This window comes from Saccostrea cucullata, unplaced genomic scaffold, assembly GCF_032062105.1.
Source record: "Saccostrea cucullata isolate Sc308-1 unplaced genomic scaffold, CSIRO_AGI_Scuc_v1 ctg425, whole genome shotgun sequence".
Taxonomy (NCBI): domain Eukaryota; kingdom Metazoa; phylum Mollusca; class Bivalvia; order Ostreida; family Ostreidae; genus Saccostrea; species Saccostrea cuccullata.
Window position 1 is genome coordinate 185309 of NW_026930270.1, and position 18356 is coordinate 203664.

The 18356-nt window shown below is 30.6% G+C and overlaps 1 protein-coding gene across 2 annotated transcripts in view; it reads left to right on the forward strand.

Annotated features, from left to right (window-relative positions):
• The first annotated feature begins 6162 nt into the window (after window positions 1-6162).
• LOC134283480 (venom allergen 5-like) overlaps window positions 6163-18356 on the forward strand; it is a 41908-nt gene continuing 29714 nt past the window's right edge. The window contains exon 1 of one of the 2 annotated variants that reach the window (XM_062765930.1): window positions 6163-6205. In XM_062765930.1, coding sequence (XP_062621914.1) covers window positions 6190-6205 — 16 coding nt within the window. In that variant the 5' untranslated portion in view covers window positions 6163-6189. Of the gene's footprint in view, window positions 6206-11335; window positions 11447-18356 lie in introns of those variants that run through there. The other variant, XM_062765931.1, reaches the window with a different exon arrangement.

Below are 18356 nucleotides of genomic sequence, written 5' to 3' on the forward strand. Positions count from 1 at the left end.
AACATTTGGCTCGGAATGACGATACTTGTGAAGGAGTTTTGCTTTCTAACATTTCTACTCTGAATAAATTATTTTTCTGGATTAAAGTTTTAATATTTCTCATTAATACACAACAAGATTGCCACTTTTCCTAAGGATTAAGAATAAAGTTAAAATTTGTGAAAGTGAAAGGACGTATCAATCAAACCCGCCAAAAAAAAGTTTTAATAACTTCGAAATGAAATAAGATTTTTAATTAATTTTTGTGTGAAATGCTAATAAAATATATAATTCGTGATATTATGCAGAAAATATTAATTTCAAATCTGTGTCCAAGTACCTTTAATTCTACAACAAAATAGAATTGTTTAACAAAGAGTTTTGCAAGTGACCAATGACAAGGTGAGTAAATAAACGAGTTCCATTTTTATTGAAAAAGCAGCTGTAAATGATGTCAATTTACCTGGACTTTTATTCATCGTGTGGAATGGTTGTATATAAAGTTGAAAAGTTGTGCCTTTTGATGCTGTTGATTTTCCTAAAATTTTGTGACTCTAAATTCTCCAGAAGTTCCTTGGAATTTTTTAGTATACACATCTTTATATATGTTGATAAGACAATTGAATATACAGCAATATACAAGTTATAACACAGCAACAGTAGATACCTTTATGTTTCAGTAAGTATGGAATGATTAAGGACTAAGATTAAAAAGAATAGTGATTGATCTTCAAATATGATGTACATATCTAATACTTATATGATACAAAATGTATGTTTATCAGGTAAGAGCATTCTAAGATTAAAAGGTAACCAAAAGCGTAATTTTATCCATCTTTCTTTAATATATTTTCCTCCTTTTCCTTTTCTTGATTTTAAAGTTTGATTATTATATTTCACTCTTTTAATTTCCTTTATTTTGCAAAGAGAAAATCTGTTAATTACAGACCTGAAAATGAATGAAAGGAGATTTTTTATGCAGTGCCTATACCATATACACTAGACAAAATTGCTAACGCACCACCTAAAAGAATTAATATTTAACTTTTAAAAACCTTTTTATGATATATATGATATATGAATATGTGACTTTAATACAAAATAAGACATATTAATGTCAAACCTTATAAATAACTACAATGTTTACTGAAGTGTGACCAATGCAGAGAAAAAATTAAAATCGTGTCTCTTCCATTTTCGGAGAAAAATTTTTTTTTTCTTTGTATTTGTGTTCTTTACATTTGTACTAATTAAAAAATCAGAAAAAAAAAGTTACATCGTATGCAGCGTTTGACGCTAAAAGAGCATGCTAAAGCAGTCAGCTGGCGTATACAGGGGGTTCATTTAGAGAAATCTGTAAAAAATTAAAAAAAACAATTGATAAATCTAGCTTATGAATTCCGCCCATGAAAAATTGATGCAAATAAATTGGCAAACATAAAAATGTTTTCCATAGATAGTCACGGCATTAAGTTAGCAGCATACAATTAGTTGTAAAGTTGAAAATTGTTCCACAAAACTAGGTCAACCGGAAGTAGAGTGGGTTTGGTATGGACACTAAGGCACCTGATGATGATTATTAGGCGATATGAGGGTTAATGACTGTTTGTTATTTGATTTATAACTGGGGACTACTCCTGTGGCAACCTCACAGACCACCTTAAGTGATCAAGAATTTCATATCTGGGCAAAATGGTGCGCAGTGCAGAATTCGAAATTAATTTTCAGACAATAATGTCATTCAAGGGTCTTTTCATGATACCAAGACATTTTTCAATCCCACTGTTTTGGAAATAATGGCATGTTTTATACATTATTACCGATCCGGCAAATGTTCAATTCAAAAGTAAGGATTAACAAGTGGTGCGTTAGACATTTTATCTAGTTTATATTTCGAGAGGTTTTAACCAGACAGATATATTGTACACAAATACATTTGTTTGTACCAACCATGAATATTCTGCCCGAAGTTATACAAAAAAAAAAATAACAGACAGAATCTGTTAAACAATTCTAAGACTTAATACTCTTTGACAGTGTTCCTTTAATCCAGAAATATCCCTTTATTTCCCATTGATATATGACTGCGTGGGTTGTGGTGTCTCCGGAAAATAGATTATTTTAGATGGTATTCCTCGGACACATCCGTTAAGTTTGAGTTTGAAAGGCAGATGTGAATTTTTAATATTTGAAAAGGGACTTGAAAGTTGCACTTGAACAGAGATTTGAAGATTATTTATACTTAAGAAAAGTAGAAAACTAATGTTAATGTGTATTAATGAAAAATATTAAACTGTAATCCAGAAAATTTAGACCGGAAATGTGAGAAAGCAAAACCAACTCCATAGGTTTTGTTTGTCCGTGTTAAGTTATGTTAGCAGAGATTAGGAAATTAAAAACACCCATGAAACGTAAGCTGTGAACGGGGAACCAGCTCTGTCATTCTTAATTTATTCGTTTCGTCAAGTGTGTAAAAAATAGTTTAAATATATTTTATTAATACACAACAACATTTGTATTTTTCTTCAGTATTAAGGATAAAGTTTTGATTTGTGAAATTGCAAAGATATGCCTATCAAACGAGTCCCCGAGATTCGTAGTTTCAATAATTTTCAGATAAGTGGTTTTTTTTTTTAATTTTCGTTCGAAATGCTACATATATATACTGCTATCAAAATTTGATATTTTTGCTATAAAACGTCATTACGTACCTAAATTAAATATCGAAATAGAAAAAAAATCCTCGAGCCTACTGTACTTGTACATGTTTTGCTACCCTTTAGCAAGATACTATCTCTTCTTACATTTGAATAAAGTTTCTTCTTTATTTCTTTATTCGAACAAATCACGGGACCAAAATAGGTCTCATTTTGACAGAGAAAATTGATATACCTTTAAAAATTTGATATTTTACAAATCTATACAAAAAAAAATCCTGACATTTCTAATGTTTTGCTGAGCGGGTATAAAAAAATCGATGTTTGACCGCTGAATGAGATGTTGGACCGGACAATGAGATGTTGGATCGCTTACCTCACAGGATGCATGGGCGGAGCTTAATCTCATTTTCATTCGTTTGTATTCAAAAGTAATTGACCTGAGGTTACATCACGGAAGACAGTAAAATGAAAAGTATAACAAAACATTTATTGACTATGTTCTCGGGCAAAATGCATGTTGCCCTCGAACTCAGTCAATAAAGGTATAATATTGCAAGTTTCAAATAATACATGTAAATTATTTGACAATTCTGCACTTCCCAAATTATCATGTCTGCCATTAAAACTGTAATTTTTTAAATAAACGATATGTGTTTCATTCTTAAAGTTAAACTTAAATTCAGACAGAATGGTATGGTTATCGTATATATACATTTAAATGAAAAGAAAATACCTGGTAGATATAAACAATTAGGGCCATTAACGAACACTAAGATTTTATAGAATACTGTATAGGGGGAAAATAACTCGCGGTGTTAATATTCGCTATATTCACGGTATGAATCCGTGAATTCAAGAAACAGTGAATAAGTTTTCAATAGGTATAGATAAGGGAGGAAACTTTTATTATATACCAATTCCGCGAATTCAAGAAACCGTGACCGTGTCAGAGAAGAGAAAAACGTGAAAATTACAACCCGTGAAATTAATCCCCTATACAGTAATTATTTTTGGTTAGATTGTTTTTTAATGTTCGAAATATATTTGCTGAATGGTCACAATTTGGCAAGTGTTGCAGAAATAAGAAGTATAAAGAATAAAAAGTATAAGTAAAACTATAACTATTACTAGTTAACTAAAATTGAATATTATTTACTGTAGTTACCTATAGTTAGTCAATGTATCAAATTTTCTTTATAGCATTTCAAAATTTCAAAAGTGCTCTTTATTTGAACAACCACTATTTCTATCAGTATGTCAGTGAAGTTTCATAGAATTGATGTATTACAATTAATTATTGTTTTCTTTTACGAATTTTCTTAATCAAGTGTATACAAGAGGTTAGCAAAAAGTTCATAGACTAGCACCATAAAATAAAAACAGCTTGAAGTACATCAATGAATATTAATACATTTGCGATACATCATCTTTTAACATATAAAATAAGAATAAATCTCAAATTTTATTTTTGAATGGAAGCATTCATGATATTTGTTTTTAAAAGCTTGAACAGATTCAGTGGGTGAAGAAACGCTCTGTGAGGAACGAGGTACAGTTTCCAAACAAATCTTGCCCTGTTATTTTCTTAAAATGAAACTGATGTAAAAAAAAAAAAATGAAAAATGCTATCTGAATCATTGAAAGCCAATGCAGAAAAATTATACAAATACTTTTTTCTCACATGCGTTTCTAAATGCTAATTGTGACGTTATAAGCATGTGCATTTTCCCGTACTTTCTAAACAAAAGTTGCAGAAGACACCAAATTTCGATGGAATTTCCTTTCAGATAATATTGTCCACAGGCGTCGCCCACAAAGATTTTGAGATATGTGAATTTTCATTGAATATCAACTAACATCGGCCAGTTAAAACTTTTTGAAAACATGAATTTTTTAGGGCACAATAAAGCTTAAACCATACCTTCTTCTTTAGATTTGTACTCAGGGTGTCAAAAGTCAGTCACATTGAAAAGAGTCGTTGATCATGTTTTGATGAGATTGAACTTCGACATAAAGCAATGATTAAGCAAAATATAGTGTTATAAGCCGGCGACGATTGTTACTCACAGATTCATTTACAGTATTAATGTGTAAAAATCAGCTGTTCACGATATTAGAAAGGTTTAGTTAGAAGTGACGCAACAACGTGTACGCGTAACATTGACATACACGTTATATTTGCGAAGCAATATCTAATCTGGTGAGTCTGAAATAAAAGATATTACAGAGTCTGACACATCTGTTTCAAAGTTGGATATTTTACAAGAAAAATACTTTAATGGTAATCTAACAAAAAAGCTTTTTGATTAACGTGATGACTTTTACTTTTAAATCGTCAATTTCCCTTACTCATGCAGCAATATACCTTCATTGCCTGCATATACGGGGTTAGGATCCCTTTGTAGATTCAATACATAAAAGCATGCTCTACATATGAAAACAAGTTGGTGAAACAAAAATAAAATCAGTCTCGTTTAAAGTCATCATTTCGTTAGATCTTTGGTCGATATAATGACCAGCAAGTACAATCTATTATTTATTCAAATGCTGACTGACTTTTTCAGACCAATTGTGAAGCCATTATTTACACACTGTGTTTTTGAAGGATTTTTCTGTTATTTCTTTATTTTTACAAGAAGCAAAGGGTGTGACCTTTAAGCAGTGGATTATCACTCCTGCATGGCATCTAATTCCACCTCCGATGTTTCAGATGTCCGTGTTTACGCTGCTCTTACTTTAACTTTTTTAATGGAATTCTGCGCTTGAATATCTCCATATACTTCATTTACATTATTTGTTTAATGATTTGCCACACTTCTTTATCTTTCAGAAATCATTTTTTTAAATAACAGTTTGCACTTTAATTTTGAAGCTACAAAAAAAAAACATTTTTTCTCATTCATTAGTTCGCGAGAACAAGATATTTTTCAATATTGCAAAGTAACATAAAGAATTATTTTAACTGTCATTATTTCTTAGTGCGCAAAGATTCAAGTGTTTTTATTCGCATTTAAAGTAGAAAAATAAGATATATACATTTGCAAATGCACGGTATATGTTTTGTATCCATCGTAGTGACAAAAGTGATAAGCATGGAATAATTTTGGGAATTCACTTTTTTTTCCCGATATTGTGTTGCAAATTTTAAGAATTTTAGCGTTTTGGCAATTGAAACAGCACCATGATATTTTTTAAATGCAAAATGTCTTAGAAAAAAGCAATCTGGTCATAAAAATTACTTTTTAATTGGAATACTATAATCAAGCGAATAAAACGAAATATTGAAAGGAAATTGAAATCATCAATTTGTAACTTCATAATTATTTTCCTATGTAAGAATTTATGAATATTTCTTTCCTTCTTTAGTTTACTAAAAAGTTAAAGAATAAATAGCTGCTACAAACTTCTAATACAATTACAGAGTTACGTATCAGTTGACATTAAACACCCCCGTGCCATTATACGTGTCTTTATTAACATTCATTTTCTGAGAGAAGAAATAAAGGCCGTTGTTGTTGTACCTTCAAGGACTCAGGATTGTGTTAGCATTATGAGACGGATTATAGGTAAGTTTTTTTGTCAAAATTTTATTTCATGGATATTATTCAATATAAAATTGAATTTTCTGATTATGTTAAGAAAATAAAAACATGTTGTTGTGGTCATGATCTATGAGCAGAAAAACGTGAAATGAAAGATGAAATATCAAGCGTTAAATAGCAGAATACTCGTGTACTTTCTAAATTATTTTGTTTAAATTTAAAAATTAAGAAAAAATTCTAAGTTCAACGCAAAAACATTTTGAAGAAAATAAATTTTGAGCTAAAACTGAATCCCAGGTACCCTTTTTATTGAACTATTATCAAACTATCTCATTTATTCTTTATTTATATTTATGTAACAGAAAAGTCTACGGTACAATATTTTACAAAAAGAAAACTAATTTGGAATTCAATTCAAAAGCACGAACAAATGCTCAATAACTCAACGCAAAATTACGAAACTTTATCCAAAAGTAGTGTCACAACTACTATATTAGACCGTCCTTCAAAAACTGTTTGGTTGCCTCTCTGGCTAAAAATAGCCTGACTCGATTCAATACCTTTTTTAACCGCCATTAGCAATTATTCTTTATAAGTTCTCTGGAAAATTTACTTCCAAAAATTAGCATTAAAATTGAAATTTTTTGAGAGAAAAAATGCTCATCTAACTACCGACCCAATATTTTCAGACTGAGTCGAGAGAGGGCTTGCAAACATTTTTCTAAAGTTGGCCTTATCTTTAACAATTAAATATTTTTATCAAAGCTTTAAATATTAATCCATCTATGTTCTTCAGTTTAATCAAGAACATGTATATGCAATGCTGTATAAAGTATTTCATAAAAACAATGCTGGGCCTTGTCTATAGTCGCACCACAAGTATATTCCAAAGACGTAATAATGTTTCTCGTGTTTGATGCAACATCTGATGTATAAGATTACAAAAAAAAATGAAATAAAAAATGGACAAATTCATTTCAATGCTATACTGCAACTCAAAGAAAAACCGTTTATAGCACAAATAAGTCAAGATTTTTGAAACAAACATGTAAGAGATTAAAAATATGATGAATTGAAAAATTAGAGCAGAAATATAACTTTGAAACGATGTCGATAATCTCTTTCCAAACAATGTTATACCAAGCCTAAGGTTTTGTTTATTAAATAGTTCAAAAAGAATTTTTCATTTAATCCAATGAAATTTAAGGCAAAAATTAACAGAAAAAGCAGAATTTGTTCGGTAATTTTTGTTGAGAACATTTGACATTTAAAAAAGATTGTTGTGACATTACTTTTGGATTAATACTAATACAAATGCCAATACTGATTAAAATAAAAAAGTAAGAGAAACAATATATAATGTTATTCACCTGAAGTAAATGCAAGAAAATTAAATATATAAATATTTCTTTCATGATTATCATGAACAGAATTTTCAAAAAATCTTGTCTTCTTTTTTTAATATTGAAGACGCCAATCCTCGCAAAATCATTTTCAAATTCATTGAACTGAAAACTTAGAGAAAATGACAAAATTTTTATTCTTGTTTAGATAATCACAAAATAAAAATACCTATAGGTATTTAAAGTAAAAACACTTGCGTAGAACCCTTCAGAGTGAAATGTAAGGAAGTCAGATTTACGTTTTTATATCTCTTTTTCTACGAACATTTTGACATAAAAACTGAGTAAAAATCTTTTGAAAAGTATTAATGGTTGCTGAAATTAGTAAAACTTCAATCATTTTGCCCTTTAAAGAATAATGTGCGAATATCTTTTTTTAACCTATGTAATTTAAAAAAAATTCAAAACTAGGAATGATTATTGAAATAATTCTTATGGAACAAACATTAATCATAATCATAATCCTTTAATTAATTTCTTCCATTGATGAAGGTAGCATCATATTTTTTTATTATATAAAATGCCCTATTTTTGTGTTTCTAATTATTCTATGCAAAGTGTAAACGTAGAAGACAAAGTAAATAGTTTGGAATTGTAAATACATATAGGTATATTCTTAAATTTTAAACTATAATTACATATATCTTTAATTCTCAAGGTTCTTTATCCGCATAAAAAAAATAAAAATACGAGTTTCAATTTTATTTTTTAAGCTTTGTTTGGTTTATAAACCAAAAAAGAAATATAACAAAAAATTAAAAATAAATATATAAGCATACAGAATCATTTATTTATGCTTTTAAATTTAAACGAGAGAGAGAAGAAAATCAATATGAACTTATATCTGTTAATGGTGAATTAAAAACTTATCTGGACACCACGCATTATTCGAAAATTAATATTTTAAAGTACTTTAGGGAAAAATCTTTTCATATCATGATTGATTTACTTTGTATTATCACTTACGTCTACAGAGAACGTCTGCTACTTAAATACGATTTCGGTACTTATTTTTGAGATATAATGCAGTTCGCAAAAAAATGTCATTAAAGCTCAAAAATAGTAAATAGAAGAAGAGTTGAACTTTGATTCCAATGCTAATCAAAAATATGACTAATCAAATAAGGACCTGAAAAAGCTTTCAATTTTTGTACTGTTTTACACTCTTCTTCTTACACCCATGTTTCCTTTGGTGAATATTGCATTTCACAAACCTGTTACTTTTCCTGAAAACGTGATTTAGTAAAAAAAAAAAAAAAAAAAGATAGCGTTTTAAATAGATGAAAAGTGCATTAACTGCTGTAGGGGATAACATTTTTAAAACAAACTATTTTTCTGCAGTTTAATTGTCTATAAAACTCGTTAAATTCAAGAGAGATGTTTGTAGCAAAGTGCATTGAACGCAGATGACGATGTAAAAAGCTTCAAATGATAAATGTGATTCTCCAACTAAATTATATAATATCCGCTAAAAAATTAATTATGAAAGAAGTAAGAAAGAAATACGCAAAGAACTATATGTGGTATATTACAAATCTTAGCCCCCACAAAAGTCAAATTTTGAACATTTTTATTTATCACTACTACTTTGCATAATTTGGCTCCTTTTTTTCTGCAGGAGCACATCCATCTCTGTTTTAACACTACAAGAAGGCAAAGGTGTTTGGTCAATATTCATGTCTACTCCTCTCCCGATTCGTTTCTGACTTTGCCGACAAAAAAGCCTATAATTTAGTTGATTTCGTTATCACTCAACACCTAGACGTCCTTTTAGCCTAAACACATGAACGTTGGATGTTGGTAGCATTCTCTCTGTCAATAAAAGAACATAATAACTGCTCGTTTACATTTTTGCTCAGATAAGTCCCTTTATGTCTGTCTGCCTACCACTTATAATTAGAAATAGAACAACTCCTCCATAAAGATAAAACAGGTCATTTATTGAATATAAATGACAATAAACAAATAAAATACACACAATAGCCTGTTGCATGAAATACACAGTATGCTCAATTAAAAAGCATGCAACTAGGCTAAGTTATTAATCATCTAAATGTTGTTGATTTAATAACTGAAATCTTTCCACATTCCCTTTGTTTTTCTGCATCATTGAAATGCCTTGACTAAAATTGAGAAATATTTTAGGAAAAAACTTCATTTTCTTGACAATTAATCATGGGCTCAAAATTCAAAATATTGCTTGAGAATAATATTGCATTGCTCTTCATATCTGAATTGTTTTGCATCAAAAATATGCTTTCTCCAAGGGGAGGAAACATGCTTTCAACATTCACAATCACGTCAAAATAATATTGTAATTTCATGCCTTAAATTGTTATTGTCGGGCCTAATGGCTCCCAAACAGTTCTTTCTTCTCACGGAATGGTCAGTTATGGCCTATAACCTTAAGTTTACGTAATCTGACGTATTATCGAAAATAATTGGAATCGTACATAGGACCATAAGCCATGGATTACTTCCCCTCATTGTATACTGAAACATATGGAGATAACGAACAGTATTCCAGATCAAGAGTCCATAAAACAATACAAAATAGAAGCATAAAAAACACAGACCTCCAAAACATCAGAGGTCGGATCAGGTGCCATGGAGGAGTGAGCATCCCCTGCTGACTGGTCATACCCGCCGTGTGCTCCTTGTCATAATCTGGAAATAACGGAAAAAAATTTGTCATCAATTCACTAGTTCTATTTCATTGTAACATTTACCTTTCGTATATTGTGTTTATGTTTCACCATGGAATTGAATCAAAGTTCCTGTACTGAGTATAATGAATTTTTAACCCGTGACATGTTGAATGTGTCTATCTAACAGGACCCTCAGCAATAAGTAAAATTAGTATCCAGCACATTAAATAATGCTTGAATATAAAATCACTCAGTCTCCATGTTTGCAAGGTAATAAAATGTCTTTGGAATTTTCTTTTTGTTGAATTATTCGTGTTTCAAACAAATCAGAAAATCACTTAGATTTGATACTTATTTTTGTACTATCATAATTGAATTAGCCACCCCTCTTCACAAATTTGTATTTTTGAAAAATAAATTTGAGCATGACGCTGCATTAAATTCAACCCGTTTTCATTAAAAGGAGTTAATTTTATGATTTAAAAGTTTTTGATTATAACAATTGGGAAACATTATTTATTCGTGAAAAGATATTAAGTAAACAAAATTACAAAAGCCTTCATGTTTTTTTTATTCATAGAAATATCTCATACACTGTATATGTTCTCTAAGCAGAGAAAAATTACGTACCAAACTGGGATAAATATGAGTTCGTTAATTAAAGAGCTTTCTTTAGCTGATTTTCGCGACGTTCAAAGATTAATAGTTTTTTTGTTTGTTTGTTTGTTTGTTTGTTTGTTTGTTTTTTTTTTTTTTTTTTTTTTTTTAATATAAATATTCAATGTACTTTAACAAATTTCATTATAATTTTGAAAAAGTCCAATTACGATAAATCTTCTTCATTACGTCTTAAACACAAATTGAAAATGTGAAACATACAGATAGAGATTAGATGAGAATTAAATAAGGCGATAATGTATTTGTTTTTCTTTCACACATAAGATATAAACGAAGAATCTTATCATTTATCTTATTAAGGATCAAAAAAAAATTTTAAGTCTTCCAAAATTTAAAAATAAAGATTTAATTGCTCGTCTTCCTCACCTTTTTAAGTGGGTGTACTGGTGAACGTTTTCCTTGTACTGCAGGAAGACCAAAGCAAAGGCTGTATTTCTATGTTGTCGCATTATAAAAGCTGTCACAGAATACTTTTTAGTGGTAGTAATACAATAACAGATCGTGAGACAGGAGTATAGAAAAAATGTTGCTAATAGGTGAGTCATCTTTAATTTTTGACAAGAATGACTTTTTTTGGTAACAACTATTCGCTGTTTAAATATTTAAAATGCTATTCTAAAGAAATTTAATTCTTTTCAAATGTATTATCTTGATTTTTGGAAGTCATAGAATAACATTTAACATAAATAATTGCTTTATATACTCACGAACAATTGATTAAGCACAGTTTTTCTATCTGCTTCTGATTTGAATACTATATATTAACTTGAACGTGATAAACATTTTTTTTTCTTTTGATAAAAGGCACTTCTTTTCACTAAATAAGTAGAGACGAGCTTGTACAGTTTATTGAGTATCTGTTAATTTAGTATTTTAACTGATTTCAAACATTTAAATATGGTTTTTATTCTGAACTTTACATTCAATAATATACTCACAGTCAATAGAAACGCAACACCCTAATTTTAGGGTGAAAATTATATACGGGTTATAACTATGTACCAAAAAAGTTAGGACATCTTTTACTTTGCCAAATCAGTTATTTAACGGTTGAATGAATTTCTTTCCATTACCGGAAGTTGCTTTTTAGCCCTCTTAACAGAATTCAAAATTTTGCATTTTTAATAAAATGTTTTACAATATTTTGGGTTTTCAAGGTTTTGAAGCTGTTAATCATAAGTATTGTACTAAAATCCCGGGAAAAAATCCTTCTTTCTTTACCAAATGTGATGCCTATATTTCCTCAAAATGACTGATAGCAAGAAGGGGGATGTTTTAAGAGTTATGTGTTACCTTCTGAAGTTTAATGATAACATTAAAAATGAATATATCTAGGTAAAAAGTAAATTTACAAAAACTTAATTCTTCATTTAAACATTAAATGTTATTTTTAGACCTTAGAAAAAAACAAATACCCGGTAGTTCTTAAAACATGCCCCTTCCGACCATTTAATTAAAACATGCTAGTCCGCCATATACAACAAATGCAGCCCGATTTCTACAATGCATTAGGTTTGTTAATGTCTTAATCTGGGCGAAATTAATATTCTTGGGCATTTTTAAATGCATGTTTTTCAGATACTGCGGTCGAGTTTTCTCTAATTTGGCGTAATGTAGCAACTCTTGGATTTCCGGTCAAGAAACTGTCATTTATTCTATTGAAACACGTGAGCCTGATGAGTTGTTATATAGTGTACATTTGCATCTGCAGCTCTTTTTTCCTTATTTTGAGAATTTCCAGCTTGAGCAATGAAAATCAGCTATTTTGAGGAAATAAAGGCATCACATCCGGTAAAGAAAGAAGGATTTTTCCCCGGCATTTTAGTACAATACTTATGATTAACAGCTACAAAACCTTAAAAACCCAAAATATTGTTAAAAATTTTCTTAAAAATGCAAAATTTTGATTTCTGTTAAGAGGGCTAAAAAGCAACTTCCGGTAATGGAAAGAAATTCACTCAACCGTTAAATAACTGATTTGGCAAAGTAAAAGATGTCCTAACTTTTTTGGTACATAGTTATAACCCGTATATAATTTTCACCCTAAAATTAGGGTGTTACGTTTCTATTGACTGTGAGTATATATCAATTTTTATTTTTATTACGACCTGATAATTATTTTATAACGGTCATAGAGATGGAATCTACTCAAATGTGCAATTAAATTGTATAAAATTTGCCAGGATAAATCTTGATTTAAATATAAAAAAAACGAATGGATAATGCCCTGCGCTAAGAAAAGGTATGATTGTTCCTCTTTGAAAAGTAGAAACGCAGTTTTTAGGCTGGGAAAAATGAATAATTCTTCGATGTACTTTTAAACCAATGCAAGGCATGCTAACAATGGACGATAGATCTACGATATTTCCTTCTTCATCTAGAGTTGTAATTATGAGAGCGGACATTAACTTTGTATGGCGGTGTGAGTTAATTAAATCCTGTTTGGTATATTATCATTATCTTCTGTTATATCAAATATCATAGGTATAATTTGTACTTCAGGTAATCAGCTTCAGCTGTTGGACACGGAAGTAATTCATGTTAACTTTTTTTATTTTTTTTTCTTGTACGAACAATCCAAAAATGAATAAATGGAGAAAAAGAGAAAAGAGGAGAGAGAGAGAGAGAGAGAGAGAGAGAGTCTAACACAGAAGGTGAAATCCCACGTTCAGTTAACAATATATATTGCTAAAGAGGTTATCCAGTAATACTAGATCGAATCAAAGGAAATCTAAGGCTTTCCTTTACAAAAAGAGCGACATGCGGAAAAAAATATTCTATGAACGATTAATTAGAGATCTAGGACCGTTTCATTGACAAAACTCCCACCGGTATTGGTTTTAATCTTTATTTCAATGACAAACAATAAATTATTTCATCAAATGCGCGCGGTTTTCCCTAATTTATCTGTCATTTAGTACAGATCTAGCCAAGGGATAATGTCTTGAAATTAGCAGAGAAGCATATTTCTTTTTTGTTTTACTAGATTTAATTAACAGACAAAAAACCCTCTGGTAATTGATTCAGTGATAGTTAGACCTTATTATGTTTTAACTCAGTTTAAGGAAATTTTGATTTATCAGGTAGATTGGAAATCTATGATATACTGCAATATAACTTTATGAAATGCTTCAAATAATTAAGGTCTTCCGTCTTCACGGAAGACCTTATAGCTATTCTACTATTTCTTATTATTAAGGTCTTCCGTCTTCACGGAAGACCTTATAGTTATTCTAATGTTCCTTATCATTATCATTATTAAGGTCTTCCGTCTTACTTGCTTACATACGATATGGAATTTGTAAAATATGTTAAATATACTTTCTAATCCTCGAATTTTTGTTTACTTTTTCAGCTCGATTTTACGTTTTCTTTCCGGAATCGGATGGTGATCAATACTATCCACACGTTTCTATTCGTCAGAACTTCCGGTCGCTACCGGAAGCCAATTTAAAAAGTCCAATTTTTCAACTTTTTCTGTTTCTCAATATTTTTCTTTGATATTGGTATGGATATTAGAGACTCTTTCAAGAATATTAATATGTAATTTGTTCTTGAATCGAAATAGCCAGTCTCGAGATATTTGAATTTAAAAATTTGAAGCAGTTGTTCCCAATGGCGTAATGGTTAGCGCGTTTGATTTTCAGGCGGGCGACCCGGGTTCGATCCCTTATTATCACTTTTTTTGCTAGATTTTTTTTTTATTTCAGAATCGGACGGAAGACCTCTCGTTTCTGGCAACGAGATCGTTTCTAGTTAAGGTCTTCCTTTTTCAGCGGAAGACCTTACTGTTATTCTTAGGTTTCTTTTCCACTATTTTTATTATTAGGGTCTTCCGTCTTCAGCGGAAGACCCTTCTATTATTCTTATGTTTCTTTTTCAATTTTCTTATTATTAAGGTCTTCCGTTTTCACGGAAGACCTTCTAGTGATTCTACTGTTTCTTATTATTATTATTATTATTATTATTTTTTTTTTCCCCAAAATTTTGTGCACGCGATTTCTCGAAAACTATTCAGTGCTTTTCATTGAAAATTTCAGGAATTATGCGTCATTATATGAAGTTGTGGCATGGATAGGAAAATTTGGAATACTCACCTTTGGTTCCAAGTTATTGACACTTTTCTGATTTTAAAATGCAATTTTGTTTTCTTTCGAAAATGGTTTAAGATATTAACTGGAGACTTGTTAGAGAAGAAAGATGATACTTTAAGATATGACGAATCACCTATTCGTGTGTCGTCGGTACTTCCGGTTGCTGCCGGAAGCGAAATTAAAAAGTCCGTATTTTCTAACTTTTTTGTTTTTCAATATTTTTCATTTATTTTTGGAATGGTAATAAAGACCCTTCTTATAATGCTTACTGTATGATTTGTTTGAATATTGATAAATCCAAACTCTAGATATTAACAATTAAAAATCTGAAGCGAGTCCAAAATGGCGGCTGTCTCTGTCAACTCCGACATTTCGCAATAGTGGTTTAAAAACGTTTGCTAGAACGAAAGTTACATAAGGACAAATGAAATGTAAAGGAATACTTGGATTTTCACGTCATAGTTACGTTGCAATTCTGTGTCAAACTACGTTCTTCTTAAACGTCTTCTACAATTTTTTTGGTTCTAAATTTTTTTGCTTACATACTATATGGAATTTGTAAAATGTGTTAAATATACTTTCTAATCGTCGAATTTTAGGCTACATGAACGGTTTTTTATTTCATTGAAGCTATCACACGTATTGAATAGAACATTTCAAAGAAAAGGTGCCAAGATTAACTCGTGGCGTTTGCGAGAAATTATGAATAGTGACTAGCCTTTTATAATTCTAAAACAAATGCACTGTTATACAGAGGTATACACAAAAAGATTTAGAGCAGAGGTCCCAGTAGCGTAATATTTAGCGCGTTCGATTTTCATGCTGGCGAATTCAATCCCCCTTGAGTGCAATAATTTTTTTTTACTTTTTCATCTCGACTTTACGTTTTTTTTTAACGGAATCGGAAGACCTCTTTGCTCGCAACGAGATTTTTAGTTATTATTCTTTTTCTCTGCACAAATTTTGTGCAGAAGATTTCTCAGAGATGGTTCGATGGATTTGCTTCAAACTCTCAGGGTTGTTGCTGGATAATCTGAAGTTTATACCATCTGAAGGATTTTTTGAAAATCACTTCCGGTCTAGAGTTATCGCCCTTTTATTAAAATTCAGCGGACCTTCTTGTCCGTCATTGATCCCGAAAACGGCTTGAGCTACAGAGCTGAAATTTTCAGTGATGATAGAGGACATGTCCCCATGTTACTACGAGTTTGGATAGTTTCCGGAAATACCTAGGAAACTCGGTAGGGGTCAAAATTTAGGACACAAATCATGAGTGATTTTTTGGGACATTTTTAATGATATCTTTTAAAATATAATTATTTTGTTAAAACATACTGAACAACATTTGTGCAGAATGACAAGATCTTTAATATGTTATCAAGAAAAAAGTGCTGACTCATCACATAAGGGGCTAAAAGGGGCTAAAAGGGGCTAAAAGGGGCTAAAAGACTTTTTTCGATAACTCTTTAACAGTCAATATTTTGTTATATATTACAGAAGCAAAATTGTTGATCTCAACAATTTACAACTATATATTATGATTTTTATGTCGTATGATATATAATTAGGGGCCACAAGGGGCCAGAGTGCTAAATCTTTAACACTTTATAACTCGAAAGTGAGAAATATTTTGATAAGTAATATTGAACAAAAGATGTTCAAAATGATGTTTTAAACAATATGCAACCTTTCATTTTTCGCTAAACGTCCCCATTAGGGAGTTGAAGGGTTGGCCCCTAAATATTTCTTTTGCAAATGACTCTAAAACAAAAGAGAATCTCTGAATAGTTTTTGAACGAAAAGTGTTCAAAATTATAAGAGCTTTTAGATGAAATCAAGAAAAAGGGGCTGGGAACTCAAATTAGGGGCTGAGAGGGGCCAAAAGTCTTCAATCGATAACTCTTTATCAGTTAGTATTTTGTTATACGTTACTGAAGCAAAGATGTTTATCTCAACCATCTAAACCTATATATTATGATTTTATTGTCGAAAGTGAGAAATATTTTGATAAGTAATATTGACCAAAAGATGTTCAAAATAATGTTCTGAACAATATGAAACCTTTTATTTTTCGCTAAACGTCCCCATTAGGAGTTGAAGGGTTGGCCCCTAAATATTTCTTATGCAAATATCTCTAAAACGAAAGAGAATCCCTGAATAGTTGTTGAACAAAAAGTGTTCAAAATCGTAAGAGCTTTTAGATGAAATCAAGAAAAAGGGGCTAGACACTCAAATTAGGGGCTGAGGGGGGCCAAAAGTCTTCAATCGATAACTCTTTATCAGTTAATATTTTGTTATACGTTACTGAAGCAAAGATGTTTATCTCAACTGTCTTCAACTATATATTATGACTTTTATGTCGTATACTACATAATCAGGGGCCACAAGGGGCCAGAATGCTAAATCTTTGACGCTTTATATCTCGAAAGTGAGAAATATTTTGATAAGTAATACTGAACAAAAGATGTTCAAAATAATGTTCTGAACAATATGGAACCTTTTATTTTACGCTTAACGTCCCCATTAGGGAGTTGAAGGGTTGGCCCCTAAATATTCCTTATGCAAATAACTCTAAAACGAAAGAGAATCTCTGAATAGTTGTTGAACAAAAAAGTAATCAAAATCCCGAGAGCTTTAAGATGATTTGAAGATAAAAGGGCTGATCCTTAATATTAGGGGCCATGAGGGGCCAAAAGTCGAATTTTTAAGTCTCTAATGTTCAATGACTTTTTACAGATTATGATGGCAAAATCGTTCTTCTTCACAATCTTCATCATTATTTCAGAGTGAAAATCTCCATCAAAATCTTATCTCATCTCATCAAGAATCGGACGGAAGACCCACTCGTTGTTGAAAACGAGATCGTATCTAGTTATTATGAAGGTCTTCCGTCTTCACGGAAGACCTTATAGTGATTCTATTGTTTCTTATTATTATTAAGGTCTTCCGTCTTAACGGAAGACCTTAGCGATGTTATTCGTCTTGTTTTTTATTATTATTATTATTATTATTTTTCTTTTTTTCATAGTTAGGGCGATATCTCAGCTGTGCGTGGACGGATTAAAAGATTTTTGAAGGGATGATGCATCATGAGAATATCTCCAGACGTGTTTTTCATTTTTTGAAGTTCACCTCCGTTTGCGATTTTAGAGATTTTTGTTTTTTTTAAAAGGCATTTTGTCCAGCAGTTTTCTCGAGTACGGCTTAAGATATGAAAGTGAAACTCACTGAGGTAATAGAACATCGAACTTTAATATGAACAACGACCTTTATTTTTCGTCGTCGGCACTTCCGGTCGCAAACGGAAGTGAATTCAAAAAGTCCCATTTTTCAACTTTTTTGTTTTTCGATA